At 40.9% G+C, this 15,977-nt stretch overlaps 1 protein-coding gene across 4 annotated transcripts in view; it reads right to left on the reverse strand.

The window, feature by feature from the left end:
* The window catches only part of Ogdh (oxoglutarate dehydrogenase), a 68,723-nt gene that overhangs the window by 25,966 nt on the left and 26,780 nt on the right, over nucleotides 1-15,977 (reverse strand). For 3 of the 4 annotated variants that reach the window (XM_027388170.2, XM_027388171.2, XM_027388172.2), the window contains exons 4-5: nucleotides 14,591-14,693; nucleotides 627-742 (exon numbers count right to left, since the gene is read on the reverse strand). In XM_027388170.2, the coding sequence (XP_027243971.1) occupies nucleotides 627-742; nucleotides 14,591-14,693 (219 nt within the window). Of the gene's footprint in view, nucleotides 1-626; nucleotides 743-14,590; nucleotides 14,694-14,814; nucleotides 14,906-15,977 lie in introns of all 4 variants that reach the window. The other variant, XM_027388173.2, reaches the window with a different exon arrangement.

The following is a 15,977-nucleotide window of genomic DNA, read 5'->3' on the forward strand; positions in this document are numbered from 1 at the left end:
CACCACCACCACCACCACCACCTGGCTTCAAGTGCTCAATAGTTAATAGGTAGCTCTCATGCCGAAAACAGCAGGATCAGACAACATAACAGTACGGTGACAATGATGCACAGGTGGACACAAAGTTAATTCACAATGGACTAATCCTGAGCATTTCCTCAAGTTGACCATTCCTCTGTGTGTGTGTGTGTGTGTGTGTGTGTGTGTGTGTGTGTGTGTGTGTGTGTGTGTGTGTGTGTGTGTGTGTGTGTGTGGTGTGTGTGTGTGTGTGTGTGTGTGTGTGTGTGTGTGTGTGTGTGTGTGTGTGTGTGTGTGTGTGGTGTGTGTGTGTGTGTGTGTGTGTGTGTGTGAGAGAGAGAGAGAGAGAGAGAGAGAGAGAGAGAGAGAGAGAGAGAGTGTGTGTCTCGAGCACTGGATTGAAAGCATTGCATCACCACCGCCCGGCTTTTTTTTTTTCGTGAAACCAAATTTTTCCCTCTTCATAATTAATCAAAAAATAGATTTCTAACTATAAACCAAAAACAAACAAACAAAAAAGGTTATCTATTTTTTTAAAAATACAGGACAAAACCCAAACAAACAGCTTGATCTCAAGTCTGTTAGATTTTTCTAAAAACTGTTCTTACCTCCAGCCGGCGGATAATCTCCCGAAGAGGAAGTGCAGACTCCTGTCCCCCGATGAAAGTGGTGGTAGGCAAGTGGAAGACCTTGTCAAGGTCAGACTCGTCTAGGCCATAGAACCCTACAGACGATGAAGGACAAGGTACAGCCATGCAGGGGTCACAGTTTACAGGAAGGGAAGAGAAGGGATGCCCCAAAGAGCAAAAAAAGAAAAAGTATCACATACCCCTGATATATATATATAAATATATGTGCATATGAAAACAAGCAATATTTATCATCAAAACCAGAAATTTTAACAATAACTAGGCACTAAGATTATTACTACATAAACCATAATAAAGCTATTATGCACATATTAGTCCAGTGTTTGGCAATTATTTACAATTCAGAGTTAAATATATTTGAAGGTCCCAAGATAAAAGCCAATTTTTTTGAGGTGGAAAGAACCATAAGAAATCAACCAAAAGTAAATAAAAAGAAAATTAAAGAGGGAAATGAGGAACTGATAGAGAACAGCAGACCATATATGAGTCATTAACAGGAATATGAGTATATATTACAAAGTGAGTAACAGAGAGCTGGGGTCTACAAAGTGAGGGAGAAATAGTCACTAGGAACCAAGCAGCTTGTGGGAGAAGTGTCTTTCAGGGTACACCTAGGGTAGCAAAGAAAAGGTAAACAGCCCCTAGCCTTGAATTAGGGGCAAGCCTCTTTCCCTGAACACCCAAATGGCTATTCTAGGTGTATTCTGAAGTGGTAGTCAATTACAGGTCTAACCCTCACTTTCCCTATCCACTATCCCTGGAGCACTCACTACAGGGAAGATGCCTCTTTATCTCTGAAAGCATGTTTCAAACTAATAAGAACAATAGGAGGCTCTTTAACATCACGCTTATTTCAACTTGAAATCATTAAAGGAGAAACTACCAAATGACATCATTGGTTTGTTTTCCAGTTTGGCACTCTGAAATGATTATCAATTCAAGAAGGATTAAGAGCGCAGTATAAGAGTCACCAGTATTTGAATACCTGATGCCAGCATTTTCTCAGGCTCCAGAAATAAAAAGTGAACCAACAGACAACTGGCGGAGCCTCTGGCAGCCGACTGGCTGAGATAAAATATTCTCATTGTTTTCTGCTTGAATTAAGTATAAATAAGGGCTGCTGTGTGACACATGAATCAGGAAACCACACTAATGCAAGAACTTGCAAACACAAGCATTGGCACAAATCTCCAGGGTGATTTTTTTGTTCCGTTCCCTGACAGAGTCCCTATTTAGCTCCAAACTGGCCTGGAACTCGATATGTAGATCAGGATGACCTTGAACAAAGGTAATCTTTCTGCCAGTCTTCTGAGTAATGGAATTACAGGTGTGCACTAGCCTGCCTGGTTCTCTGAGGGATTTGAGAACCCTTTTCAGTCTTTAACATCAGTGCAGACCTAAAACAAAAGCAAAACAAAACAAAACCTAAAACAAAATACGCCCCCCCCCCAAAAAAAAAAACCTAGGGGAAGATGATGGTAAAAGTAAAGGGCTTAAGCCTATTTACTTGTTTTTTTCCTATTATTTTATCACAAAGGAACAGCAGTTATGGACTTATAGAAACACATGGCTCTTGCCTTTTATAACCCAGCTTATAAACAACAGCTCCACAGTGTTTACTGAAGAGAACAGGAAATATTTTCTATAGTTGTGTGTTTTTTTTTAGATTTTTATTTATTTATAATGCATACAACATTCTGCTTCCATGTATATCTGCACACCAGAAGAGGGCACCAGATCTCATAATGGATGGTTGTGAGCCACCATGTGGTTGCTGGGAATTGAACTCAGGACCTCTGGAAGAGCAGTCAGTGCTCTGAACCTCTGAGCCATCTCTCCAGCCCCTATAGTTGTGTTTTTAAAGACAAGCTCATTTTGTACAGACTAGCCTTGATCCAGTGGCAATTCTCCAGTGCCAGTCTCCTAAATGCTCTGATTTATAGGTATGCACCACTGTGCTTGGTTTAATAAAATTATTATTATTTTTTAAAAGCAATGAGTCTTTTTTTTCTTTTTTTTAAGATTTTATTTATTATGTATACATCATTCTGCTTCCATTCTGCTTCTGCACACCAGAAGAGGGCACCAGATCTCATAACGGATGGTTGTGAGCCACCATGTGGTTGCTGGAAATTGAACTCAGGACCTCTGGAAGAGCAGTCGGTGCTCTTAACCTCTGAGCCATCTCTCCAGCCCCTAATAAAATTATTTTTAAGAAACTTTTCCAGGCTTACAAAACTCAGCCCAAGCCAGGTGCGGTTATTGTAATGCCATCACTTTGGAGGTGAAGGCAGGAAGCTCAGGAATTCAAGATCAGTCTTGGTTATAGGAAGACTGTATCTCAAAACAAAATAGTAACTACCACCAAATAAAACAAGATAAAATACCAGAAATCTCAGCTTAAGGGGAAGATCAGAGGACCACAGTGTCAAAACAGTACACTGTTCAATTTAGAAAATAAACATTCAAATTGTGATGTTAACTAGTCAAGCATATGCCCGCAGATGAGAACTGCACTGTTACACTATCAGCACTAAGTGGTAAAGGATGCATACACTGTGTGATGGTCCTTTCGGTGTAACACTCAGTTGTAATTCACAGTTCTTGGGCTGCACTGATCAGCCTCAGAAATGCTGGACCCATTTCTAGATCTTCAGTCATTTGAGAAGTGAAACCCACAGACATAAGCTCTGCGCAGGTGGAAAAATCACTCTTTTCTGTTTCTTTACTAACTCCAACCCCAAACTCTAAATTAATTATGTAGAAAAAAGGGTAAGATACCCCTGTTCAAAGGCCAAAAGAAGGCAGACAAAGTCAGTGGACAAAGTCATGGAAGCCCCTAGGTTCTCTTCTGCTCCCACATCCCAGACAGAGAGGAGAGAATCAGCAGCAGAGAACAAACAAAGCCCCACAAATGCTGCTCTACGTCAAGATCAGAAGGAGGACAATCAGACCAGAGACCGTGAGACAATTCCTGCTGCACCTGCCCACTGTCTCTCACTAACTTGTTGCAAGCCTCAGCACCCAAATTGAGGTTTCAGGGAAAACCTGAGTGAGTCTAAAACTGCCTCCTCTTGAGAGATAAATAAGAAGATAATGCCACTGACAGAAGCTGTGTCCAGAGGAGGTCTGCTACCAAAATGTCTTTTTTCCATTTAAAAAATTTCAAAACACACAAGAGAGCTGGTGAGATGGCTCGATGGGTAGTCTGCTACCAAGTCTGATGAACTGAATTGATCCCCAGGTCCCATGTAGAGGAGAGAATTGATTCCCTCAAGTTGTCTTCAGATCACTACAGCACCCACACACACTAAATAGAGCTTAGTGATTGGCATGACAGTACATTCCAACACTTAGGAGGTGAGCAGGAGGATCAGAGGGTTAAGGTCAGCTTCAGGCACACAATGAATTTGAGATCAGCCTGGGCTACATAAAAACCAAAAACACACAAATAACAAACACCACCATTATCACTCCACTATATTAAAAATAGAAATAGAACTTTTTAAAGGCAGGCATAAAAATCCTTAGCATAACAGGAAATCAAAGCAAAGAAATGAAATAGGAATATTTGCCAGATGTGGTGGCACATGCCTTTAATTCTACATTGAGAGGCAAATAGGAGGATCTCTGTGAGTTTGATAAAAGCCTGGTCTATGTGCTGAGATTCTATCTCAAAAGAAGAAGAATATTTCAGGATGAACCAGAAAATGGCAGGCAGGAGCAAAGTGAAATGCCTGAGGCTGTGTGACGGCACAGAGATGCATCCAGGACTTAGATCCATTAGGAACTCATTATTGTGGCTTTGACTCAAGGTCACTGGACAAGAAAAGTCTTTAGCCAGGCGGTGGTGGCACATTCCTTTAATCCCAGCACTTGGGAGCCAGAGGCAGGTGGATCTCTGTGAATTCAAGGCCAGCCTGGTGTACAGAGTGAGTTCCAGGCCAGCCTCCAAAGCTACACAGAGAAACCCTGTCTTAAAAATCCAAAAAAAGAAAGAAAAGGAAAGGAAAGAAAGAAGAGTCTTTAATCAATAATCTAAGTCCCTAATCCTGACCCAGGATGAGAAGAGGGAAAAACAAAACAAAAACCAACAAGCACCTGTAAAGAACTAAAAGAGCAGAAATCAATACACAAAACAATAGTGAAAAACAGGGACACAAAGGGCTATTACTCTGAAAAGATCAGTACACTAACAATCCCCTTGTAAAACAAAGACAACACAATTTACAAATGTCAGGAATGAAACACCATGTCACTACAGATCCTCAAGATAAAAGATAAAAAGGGAATATCATGAACTCTGTAGATATTTTACCACTTAGAAGAAATGAACCAAGGAGAACCAAGGAAATTCTCAATTTCCCTTTAAGTTTAGCCTAATTTGTAATAAAATGTTGATAAGGTTTTATATAGGCAGAAATACTCTTTCTAAAATAAGAATTGTGAAAATAAAGTTTAATAGCCACAATAATCTAGATGTGATATTGGTGGAAGGGTTCACACTGCTAAAGAAAAACTGAAAACACAAATAAGGCCTAATGAGTTTTTGAAAAATTTATTGTATGTAGTTATTTGTGTATGTGAGACACACGCTCCAAGGCATGCATGTGGTATCAAAGGCCCAGAAATGAAAGGTTTGTCAGGCTTAGAAGCAAGTGCCAGATTCTATTTTCATTTCATTTTATTTTTTCCTAGACAGGGTTTCTCTGTGTAACAGCCCTGGATGTCCTGGAACTCGCTTTGTAAACCAGGCTGGCCTCTGCCTCTCAAGCAGTTGGCTTTTGACTCTACTATTTTTGAGAAAAAGTATAAAAGTCTCACTGAAGGAAACTTTCCAGTTAACAATGCCAAAATAATCAGAGACTATGGGCAAAATAAGTATTTAAATAAATCACAATTTAGACACTAATTTTATACATAAATAAATTCAAAATGGATTCTAGACTTATTCAAAATTATAAAACATTTATAGGCCAGGGTGGCCTCCAAAGTGGTAGGATTTTAGGTGTAGGCTACTATGCCTATCAAAATGTACAAGGAGAAACCTTTGGTACCTAAGGCTAAGGGAAAAGTTAAAATTGACAATGAAAGCACAATATGATGGAAAAAAAATGGATAAACTGAACATCACAAAAATTAAAATGTTTTGTGACTCCTTTAAAACAACCACATCTCTATGTCCTGGAATACTACTCAGCTGAAAACACTAAACCTGGATGTGTCTCTACATAACTAAATTGAAGGGAAAAGTCCCAATCTCAAAATGTTACAAATGTGGTTCCATTTTCATAGCATTCATAAAATGATAAAATTACAGAAATGGAGAAGACACGAGTAGTGTAAGGGTTTAAGCATGGTGGTAGAGTGAGAGGGGAAGGGTTCTGGGTCTTAACCCTAATAAGTGCTACAGTCACAACTACACCGATGGGTACAATTGTGAAATCATTAATTCTTACAACTGAACAAGTCTACACTTGTTTCAAAATTCGAAGTTTAATGTCTCACAGGGACTATGAATAAGACATAGGAAAAGAAAAATATCTTAAGAGAAGCCTGAAGGGAAAGAAACTGGCCAGGAAAGTGAGGGGTAAGTAGAGAATACAGCAGGCAGATGGCCCCAGCACCTCAACTCTGGATTCCTCAAGGGCATTCTACCCAAAATCAAGTCTCCAAGAACCGATGGAAAACTTTTACTAATACTTCAGTTGTCTTTTAAACAGGGAACGGTTTCAAGACCTTGTTCAAAATGCCCAGGAAGCAGAATCCGAAGGAATCCAGAGTCTAGCAAAAACCACAAACAGAACATAGAGGATAAGACAAGCCACCATGCAGAGCTAAAGACGAACAATGCTGAAAATGGAAGTTTACAGCAAAGCGATGATAAAGCATGTGTAGGATGAAATGCTCTTCAGAACACAAAGTGAACAGAAATAAATAAGCCCAGGTACACCAGGTACATAGCTCTATTTGTTGGTTAATAACTAATTGAAGGAAAAAATGTATTTTAAAACAATTAACTTTAAAACACCGATAAACGTTGTGTTAACTTTCCCCAAGTCACATGCTACGGAAAACTGCAATCCTATTCAAATGAAGTCCTCAACTCCAGAAAGGTGAAAGGCTCATTATTTTCATACCTCCTACTGTTAGCATTCGAAGTCGTTCCTTGAAAACTGCAAGATCTGAGAGGCAGAGTAGGGTAGCATGGGTGAGCGCAGAAGGAAAAAGACAGGTGAGAGTTAGTTTAAAACCTCAACACCAAAATCCTATACCATCACCACAGGAACAGGCAACATGGACGGAGGGATGGACAGACGGATGGACATGGACACATACACACACAAAAGGAAACGAGGTTGTGATTAGGGGTTCAATGGATGAGACCTGCTCTGGTAAATGTGGGACCTGTTCATAGAAGAGTTGGATAAGGCCGATCAAAAGGCAGGAAGGCCACTCCCCTGATACTGAGAAGCCACCAAGCAGCATCATTTGATCCCACTGCTCTAACCTGGCCTCAAGAAGCCAACAACACAGTGTTTACTGGGAAGTTACATATATTTCTAGGCCACTATGTGATGGGAGACAAAGGAAATGAAGGGGGGAAGACCTAATCTTTCAGAACTGGGCTCCAAAGAATAGGGGATCTTCAGTCTAGTCTTCTTGTAGAATACAGCAGCATCGAAACAGAAGAATTCAACAGCCAAAAAAACACCCTAAGAACCCTAAGTACACACAGCTAAGTACACCTTATACTACCTACTATCTGTGAGCTTTCAGGCATTTCTACCCCAACTTCCTGGCCACTAGTGAAGCTCAAAACATTTACTCAAATACATCAAACTCTTCACCCAGAGAGCCATGGTCATTTCACTGGTTAGGGTATGCAGATACAGACAGCCAAGTGCTTCCCTTCAAGTAGAGGATTCACAGAGAAAAGTCAGTCTCATTTAGTGATCCTGTAGAGCTCAGACACAAGGGAGGGCCTCAAAGGGAGCTGAAATTGCTCATTCTTATTTAAAAAAAAAAATTTGAACACATTGGCAGGGGTGGCACACGCCTTTAGTCCCAGCACTTGGGAGGCAGAGGCAGGCAGATCTCTGTGAGCTGGAGGCCAGCCTGGTCTACAGAGTGAGTTCCAGGACAGCCAGAACTGTTACACAGAGAAACCCTGTCTCGAAAAACCAACCAACCAACCAACCAGAAAAAAACAAAACAAAACAAAACAAAACAAAAACAAGGGAAAGTTTTGCCATCTGGATATTGGGTATGTAGACACAACCAAAGAGAGTGAAAGAGAAACATTGTGCGGTCACTTATAGAAAGCACAACTGTCTCTGAGTATACTGAGTCCTTCAGCAATTACTTTTAGAGTGTAGGAGTGTCACTGTGAGTAGACAAAAACTGTTAGGGATACAGCTGTGGCACTTGTAAAAGCACAGGATACACATGGAGGTAAGTGTGATGGATTTGCCAGTTCTTGGGCATTTACAAAGAATCCCTGTTCAACATGCAGTGGCTTCCTGGTCTTGGCCCTGATGCCCTTTGAATACAGCTTCAGGGAGACCTGCTTGTAATCACCTAAGGAAGCTTGTTACTACTCTCCAGCTTTCTGAGGCACAACATGTTGCACACAGAAGACAATGTTTGCTAAACAAACTGCCATAACTCCAAAATTGTGATTAAAAAGCAATCCTAGAGTTTTTAATTGTGATTAAAAAGCAATTCTATGGTGTGGCATATAGATGTAGTCCCAGCTATCTGAAAGGCTAGGAAGGCCCCATGATCACATGATTTTGAGACCAACCTGAGCAACAAGAATGACTGCAGCTCAAAAAACTCTAAACAAATTCATACTCAGCTTTCAGCTCATTCTTCACAACAAAGTCAGAAGGATGTACAGGAATGCTGACAAACTGTGTCTAATGCCACAGAGGCAAGAGCAAATTCTTTTTTTTTTTTTTTTTGATGCAAACTACATGAAGCTTTATTATAGTTATTTAATGAGCTAACTCCACGTCAGCTCTGGTCTTTCATCCACCCACCATGGTGGATGGGCAAGAGCAAATTCTTTAAGTGGCTGAAATTTTGACATAATTTTGGACTTATAAATTGGCTTTTAAATTAAATGTAAGTTCACATCCTAATATTATTAGGGGTATGTGTGAGAATTTTCATATTTCCTTACATTTGTTGACATAATGTATGTTAATCTGAATTATTTATTTATTTATTTATTTTTGGTTTTAAGAGACAGGGTTTCTCTGTGTAGCTTTGGAGCCTATCCTGGCAATCGTTCTGGAGACCAGGCTGGCCTCGAACTCACAGAGATCCACCTGCCTCTGCCTCCCGAGTGCTGGGATTAAAGGCGTACACCACCAACGCCTGGCAATTTTTCAATTATACTTAAATCTCACATTAGGAAAAATTATTTTGTCACTGGTGAGAAGTTACTGTGGAATATGAAACAGAAGACACAGATGATGGCAATTTTAGGCAGGAATTTAGTTCAGGCATTAAACTTGAAAGAAAAAAAATTGAGGACAAGAGTTAATGGGAACAAGATGTTAACTCTCCCATCTCCATGTCAAAATAAGCAAGGAAGAAATGACCAGCACAGAATGCAAACCCTCAGACAACAGGATGTCACACTGCAGTTGGCTCTACAAGTTAATCTGGTTCTAATTAAGCTGTGTATTTCCAAAAGATGACAATGATGGAAGCTCGATGTGTAGACCTGTCCACTCAACAACTCTGGCATTTTGCAATACACACTAGTGTCTATCTTGGTACCTACTAAAATCATGAACCTTCTTTAAGGTCTAGGAAAAGCCTCCTTAAGCATTCTCTTACCAGGAGATAGTGGGATGCTTTACTCTTACTACCACAGTATCAGAAAATACATAGAACCAACCATGGCTGTGGGTGATAGGAAATGTGTCCACAAGGAAGTATGGTTTACAGTACAACCTAGTACAAATTAAAATGGTCCTCCAGAGGCTTACTTGGAACCTGGACCCAACTAAGCACATTATGGAAAAAGGTATCCCTATTCCAGACATTATAATCACAATCATGGAATATAACCCATAACTGAGGAACTGCTCTAAAATTAATCTTTAAATTTTTTATAAAAAGCCTATAGTCCTAGTTATTCAAGAAGCTGAGGCAATAGGGAGGGCCCTCTGAGCCCAGCCTAGGTGAGGGAGGAGGGAAAAAGAAGTGGAAGGAAAGAGAGACAAGAAAGTGGGAGATACCAGGTGCAATGGCTCACAAATGTAAGCCAAGAGACAGAGGATCATTGCAGTAAGTTCAAAGCCACACTGGCTTACACAGAAAGCTTGCAATGTAAGTATGTTCCCTTATACAAAGCTTAACTCTGAAAATAATCTTAGAAGACACCATCATCTGCCTTAAAGATGAGGTGACTGAGACACAGAAAGGTCAAGCCTCCAGCTAAAGGTCAGGGATTATAATTATAAAGATTGTAGTCGAATAAGGAGATGCTGGAACTCATGTCTACACTCATGTCAAACCTGTGCATTCAGGGTAGTTGTTCAAACTACTTTCCCTACAGCTTCAAACAACTAACAACCTGACACCTTTTTTTACCTATAGATATCTTTATGTGACACTATTTAAAATTCACAGCATCCAGGATGGGATGTAGGTAAATGGTACAGTATTTGCCTAGCTTACTAGAGGTCCTGAGTTTGATGGGGTAGGGGTTAGAGGGAAGCTAACCATGGTGGCAAATCAACACTATTAATCAACACTTGGAAGATCCAGGCAGGAAAATCAAGTTCCAAACCAGCCATGGGTACAAAGGGAATTAAAGACCTGCTTAGGGCTTTATAATTTTTCTGATTAAAATATACAAAATTTACAGGATCAGGTGGCACATCTTTGTAATCCCAGAACCTGGGAGGTGGAAACAGGAAAATCAGGAGATCAAACCAAACCTTGGTTACCGATCAAGTTTTAGGCCAGTTTGGGTGGCATGAGACCCTATCTTTAAAAATATAGCATCACTATGTGCTTTTCTCTTATCCCTGACTCTTAGTACATCCACATGCTCCTGGTCACAGAGAGTTGTCAGAGGATTTCAGAGAGCTCCGAGCCATTTCTATGCAGTTAAGCTTCACGATTTATAAAGTCTTCAACACTGATCCTCACGGAAGCACAAAAACACTGAGGACATATCCAAAGTGGATATGAGGCAAGACCCCAGGAAGGAAGGTAGGGCGGGTGGGCAAGCTAATGAAATATGGATTCAGGAGGCTGGGCTTTGTTGGAATCCTTAAGGTTTTTACCCTTCAAAGACTGCTAGGTTGGGATTCCCACAGCTGACCTTGATTTATAGTCTGAAAGGACAGAAGATAGTTTGAGGGTCCCCAATTATTCTAATGTACAGACTGAGAGGTACATTTTAATATTGATTCCAGCAGTATAGAAAAAGGCCAGTTTTCTCATCTGCTTCTCTCTGATACAAATGTTTTATCATAAATGCAAAACGAGTATTTTGTGGTTTCTAGCTTGACTAATATAGGAGGTATTCCTGAGAGAAGAGGAGGTTCCCGGAAGGTCTGTGCTCACAAAGGGGGTAGGTAAGAAGTCCACAGTCAGGGGCTTATCTTGGCCCAAGCACAAGGAGGAGACCCTATAGATCCAGAAGGCTTTGAAGTATTCATGGAACTGATGTGATACAAACAGGAAGACGAACAGGCTTGGGACTGCCATGCAGTGGAAGGACTGGAAGAGAGTGAGCAAGAGTTTTCACACTACAGGATGACATGGATGGAAGGAAGCACTAAAACCACCTAGGAACTGTGCAAAGAGACCGAAGCTTATGCTAAAGTTTTCACCACTGAAATCCCAGAGCAAGGCTGAACTCACGTTCAAGTATACCATCAGAATTGGCCTTATTTGGTCAGATTCAGGGAGTATTTTTACACTTTCCTCCTCTGTTATTTTATTTTAGAGACAGAGTTTCTCTGTGAAAATAGTCCTAGATGTCCTGGAATTTGCTTTTTAGATCAGGCTAGCCTCGAACTCACAGAGATCCACCTGCCTCTCAAGTGCTGGGATTAAAGGGGTGGGCCACCACCCGCCCTGCGTCCTGTGTTATTTTATATCCATGTTTTTGTTCATGGTTCCTGCCTTATAACTTTCTCCCCAAGTAAGCCCACAGAAACTCTAGAGTCCCTTTTACTCAAGTGGGTCCAAAAACTTCTTAATCTTCCCAAGTCTTCCTATTACAAGTGACCATAAATTCCTTGATCTATCCTTTGATCATTTCAGAAGGGTCCTGTCCTGTGCCTGAGAGGAAGGAATGCTGAGAAATCAGTAAGCGTTACATTATGTTATATCTTTGGTATACAAATGCATTTTAGCATTACTGTCCTTGTTTTGGTCACACCTGTGCAATACAGTCTCCATAGGAGTCTATGAAGACAGTGTTCTGCAGGCTATGTACTGCAAAACATACAGTAGTTGTTCAAAAACCTGTCTACATGCCAAGATGGTGGTGCACTCCAACTCCATGAAGCAGAGTATCTGAGATACTTTCAGACTAGCCCTCAGCTTCTCTTCATCTGATTGATTTATTTACATTCCTGAAATAGCCTTTATAAGCCGGGCGTTGGTGGCACACGCCTTTAATCCCAGCACTCGGGAGGCAGAGGCAGGTGGATCTCTGTGAGTTCGAGACCATTTGGTATACAAGAGCTAGTTCCAGGACAGAGAAACCCTGTCTCGAAAAACCAAAAAAAAAAAAAAAAAAAAAAAAAAAAAAAAAAAAAAAAAAAAAAGCCTTTATAATAAGGTGGTAAATATATGCACGTTTTTGCTGGATTCTGTAAGCTGGAACATCCCACTATAGTGGCACAAACCTTTAATTCCAACACCTGGAAGGCAGAGACAGGTGGATCTCTCTGATTTTGAGGCCAGCCAGGTCTATTTAGTGAGACTATGCCGTAAAAGAGCTATTTGAACACAAACTTGTAGTTTGATAGAGGCAGTCTTGGGAAGGGAGGCCCCATCCTGGATCTGATTCCATCTCCAGGTAGAGAGAAGTTAGGTTGTCTTTTACATTTATTTGTGTGTCTGTCTCTATGTATGTATGCATTTACATGCCATAATGAGAGTGTGGAGTTGTCCATTCTCTTTTTCTACCATGTGTGTTCCAGAGACCAAACTCAGGCCGCCAGGCTTGGCACCAAGCATTTTTACCTGCTGAACCATCTAGCCAGCCTCAAGTAGTTGGTTTTTGTCCATAGTTCCTGGCTCAAAATTTCTTCCCTAATGCAGGCCATAAGCTAAAATTCCTCTTACCCAACATAGATCAGAAAACCCTAATCTTTTCCAGACTTTCTGCTCTGGAGTTCATCATAAACAAATTGTTTTCATGGAACCATCTATCAGAACTGAATTAAATGAGAAGAAACCCAGTTGGTATTGACTGCTTACTTGCAGGTTGGTGGGAAGAAGTCTAGTGTGTGTGTGCGTGCGTGCGTGCGTGCGTGCGTGCGTGTGTGTGTGTGTGTGTGTGTGTACTTGCACAGAGACCAGAGGAGGGCATTGGGTATCTCTGCCTTATTTCCTAGAGATAGGGTCTTTCACTCAACCTAGAGTTAGGCTAACAACAACCAAACACCAGTGATCTGTCTCCACTCTCCACAATGCTAGAGTTACAAGCTCATGTGGCCATGGGCTTTTTTTAACATGGGTGCTTAGGATTTGAACTCAGGTCCTCACGCTTGCACAGCAAGTGCTCTTACCCACTAAGTGATCTCCCCGGAACCCCTTTATGCCTTTTGAGGTCACAAAAAGCTTTTGTGTTGATAAAGAAAAAGGTTTGTTTTTCTACACATTTCCTAAATCTGCTAAAGGGTATACAAATGAAGGAAATCCTGTAATATCTAGAGTGTTCTTGAAAACTAAAAAACAATTTATAAACTGTCAACACGAATTCCAACATCAATCATATCTGATGTCTAACTGTAGCTGATTAACATCCAAACCCTTGGTTATAACTCAGCAATACCTGTAAAACCACAGGGTACATGCAGAGCCCCAGGGACTATTCCTCAAAGTGCCTTCAAGGACACTAAGTTCACCTTTTCCCCAAGAGTATTAGCAAGTAGGTGATCATTGATTTCATTAGCATGCAAGGTGCCTACTGTGAACACTCTGGTCATTTCATAATTAGTCACATCATCATTTCTTTAGTATAGGTTAGCAGCACGGTGACATAAGCAGATTAACTCTGGAAGCAACTGCAGTGAGCACCGCAATGCCCATTAAACTCATAAGGAGGACCAGGTACAGGTTGGCATATCTTCTCGAAACAGTGACAAAACCCCAATTGTTTTCCACACATGCACCTCCCAAAGGCCCTGGCCTCCTGACGCTGTAGGGAATGCCTTCCAAAGTTTCCTCAGTGTGATCACCAGCATTTACAAATTAGGAAACTCAAACTGCACACCTTGCTCTGCAACTCATTCCTTAGGGATGAACATCCTTCAGCCCAAGCAGCCCCACCATATTCCAGAATGGGACAGCATGACAACAGCAGCCTTGCAAGGCTGATCAGTGGCCTTACAAAAGGCAGTGCTGTGCAGGATATGGAGAGCTGGAGCCAGAAGAGCTATTCTCTGAAGCAGTGAGCCAGGTTTTCTCAGTGCCACAGACCTTCCTTTGAAATTTTATTTTCCAGATTGAGACTTGGACAATCTGGCTGAAAATTGAGATAAAAACAATACCCTTAAAGCACACTATGGCTACATTACTGCTCAATTTCAAGTGATCAGAACAAAGGAAACTTAAGAGCCTTTCCCTCCTGTCTGGATATCCTGGCTAGCACAGGCTGTGCACAGCGAGAGGAGCTCAAGCAGCGCAGCTGACTGCTCGCAGACCCTCACCAAGTTTGTCTGTGGATGAGATAATGTCAGCGGGCACGGAGGAGTCCAGATCAGCATCCAAAATCCCCAGGGGGTCCAGCTGTGCTACATGGTGCCCTCGTATCTATGAGTGGGCCAACAATGAGAGGGAAGGACACACACAAAAGGACAGGAGAAAAAAAAGAGGGAAGGGGCAAAAAAAAGTAAAATAACATTAAAATTAGCATTTACATATTAATTCTCACCCACGTTTGAAGAAACAGTTACCGGAGCATCATCAAAATTTACACAACTAATTCCGAGAGGATCAAGTTTTGCAATGTGGTGACCCCTGACCTGGAATAATAACACAAGCAAGTCATTAAGTAGATCCAGTAAGCTGTGGGAAGGGGTAAAAGAGTTATACTTCACACAAATCTTTTCTCAGAAAGGAACATAGCTCAATGTTCCATAACACAGAATTATTTCTTTAAAAAGTTTAAAACAGTTTATTTTAAAATGCATTACTGTGAGGTGGGCCTAGTATCACAGACCTATAACCTAAGATACTTAACAAGATTGAAGCAGAGAACTTAGTGAGATTCTGTCTCAACGTAAGAGAGCTAAGGATACATATATAGCTCAATGACAGAGCACTTGCTTAGCAAAACTCAAGGCCATAGCTTCAATTTCCAGTACACACACACACACACACACACACACACACACACACAACACACACACACCACACACAATCCAACAATCCAAAGCATTATTGTACATATATGCCCTTTTATGAGGATAAAAAAGGAATATATTTCTCAAGTTATAATAAACTTGGATATTTAAAGCTGAGCATTGGTGGTGCACACCTTTAATCCCAGCACTTGGGAGGCAGCGGCAGGCAAATCTCTGAGTTTGAAGCCAGCCTGGTCTACAGAGCCAGTTCCAGGACAGGCTCCAAAGCAAAACAGAGAAACCCCATGTCCAAAGAACAACAACAACAAAAAAATAAACTTGGGTATTTAAAAATAAACTTTATCTTGGGGATCTTTAGTTTCTCTAGATCAATGGAAATGAGATATGCTGGGAGAATTATTACTCTAGTGGGAAGACAATTATTTCCCCAAGGAAGAAAATGAAGGCTTAGGTGCTGGCTGAGCTTGAAGGGAATAAACAAGATGCCATCTTATTAAGTGAAGGTTTGCTTTACTATATATATCTAAGTATGTGGAGGACTAAGGGCTCTGACCCTAATGCTGTACAGAGTAGGTCACACATAGAACAGAATCTCCCACTACTACATCAGTTTAAAGCATTTGATCTGAACTATTTAAAAAAAAAAACAAAACAAAACCAAAAAAAAAAACCAGAGGGGGCTAGAGAGGAGGCTCAGTACTTAAAGAGCACTGCTCTTCCAGAGGACCCA

Source organism: Cricetulus griseus, assembly GCF_003668045.3.
Source record: "Cricetulus griseus strain 17A/GY chromosome 1 unlocalized genomic scaffold, alternate assembly CriGri-PICRH-1.0 chr1_1, whole genome shotgun sequence".
NCBI lineage: Eukaryota > Metazoa > Chordata > Mammalia > Rodentia > Cricetidae > Cricetulus > Cricetulus griseus.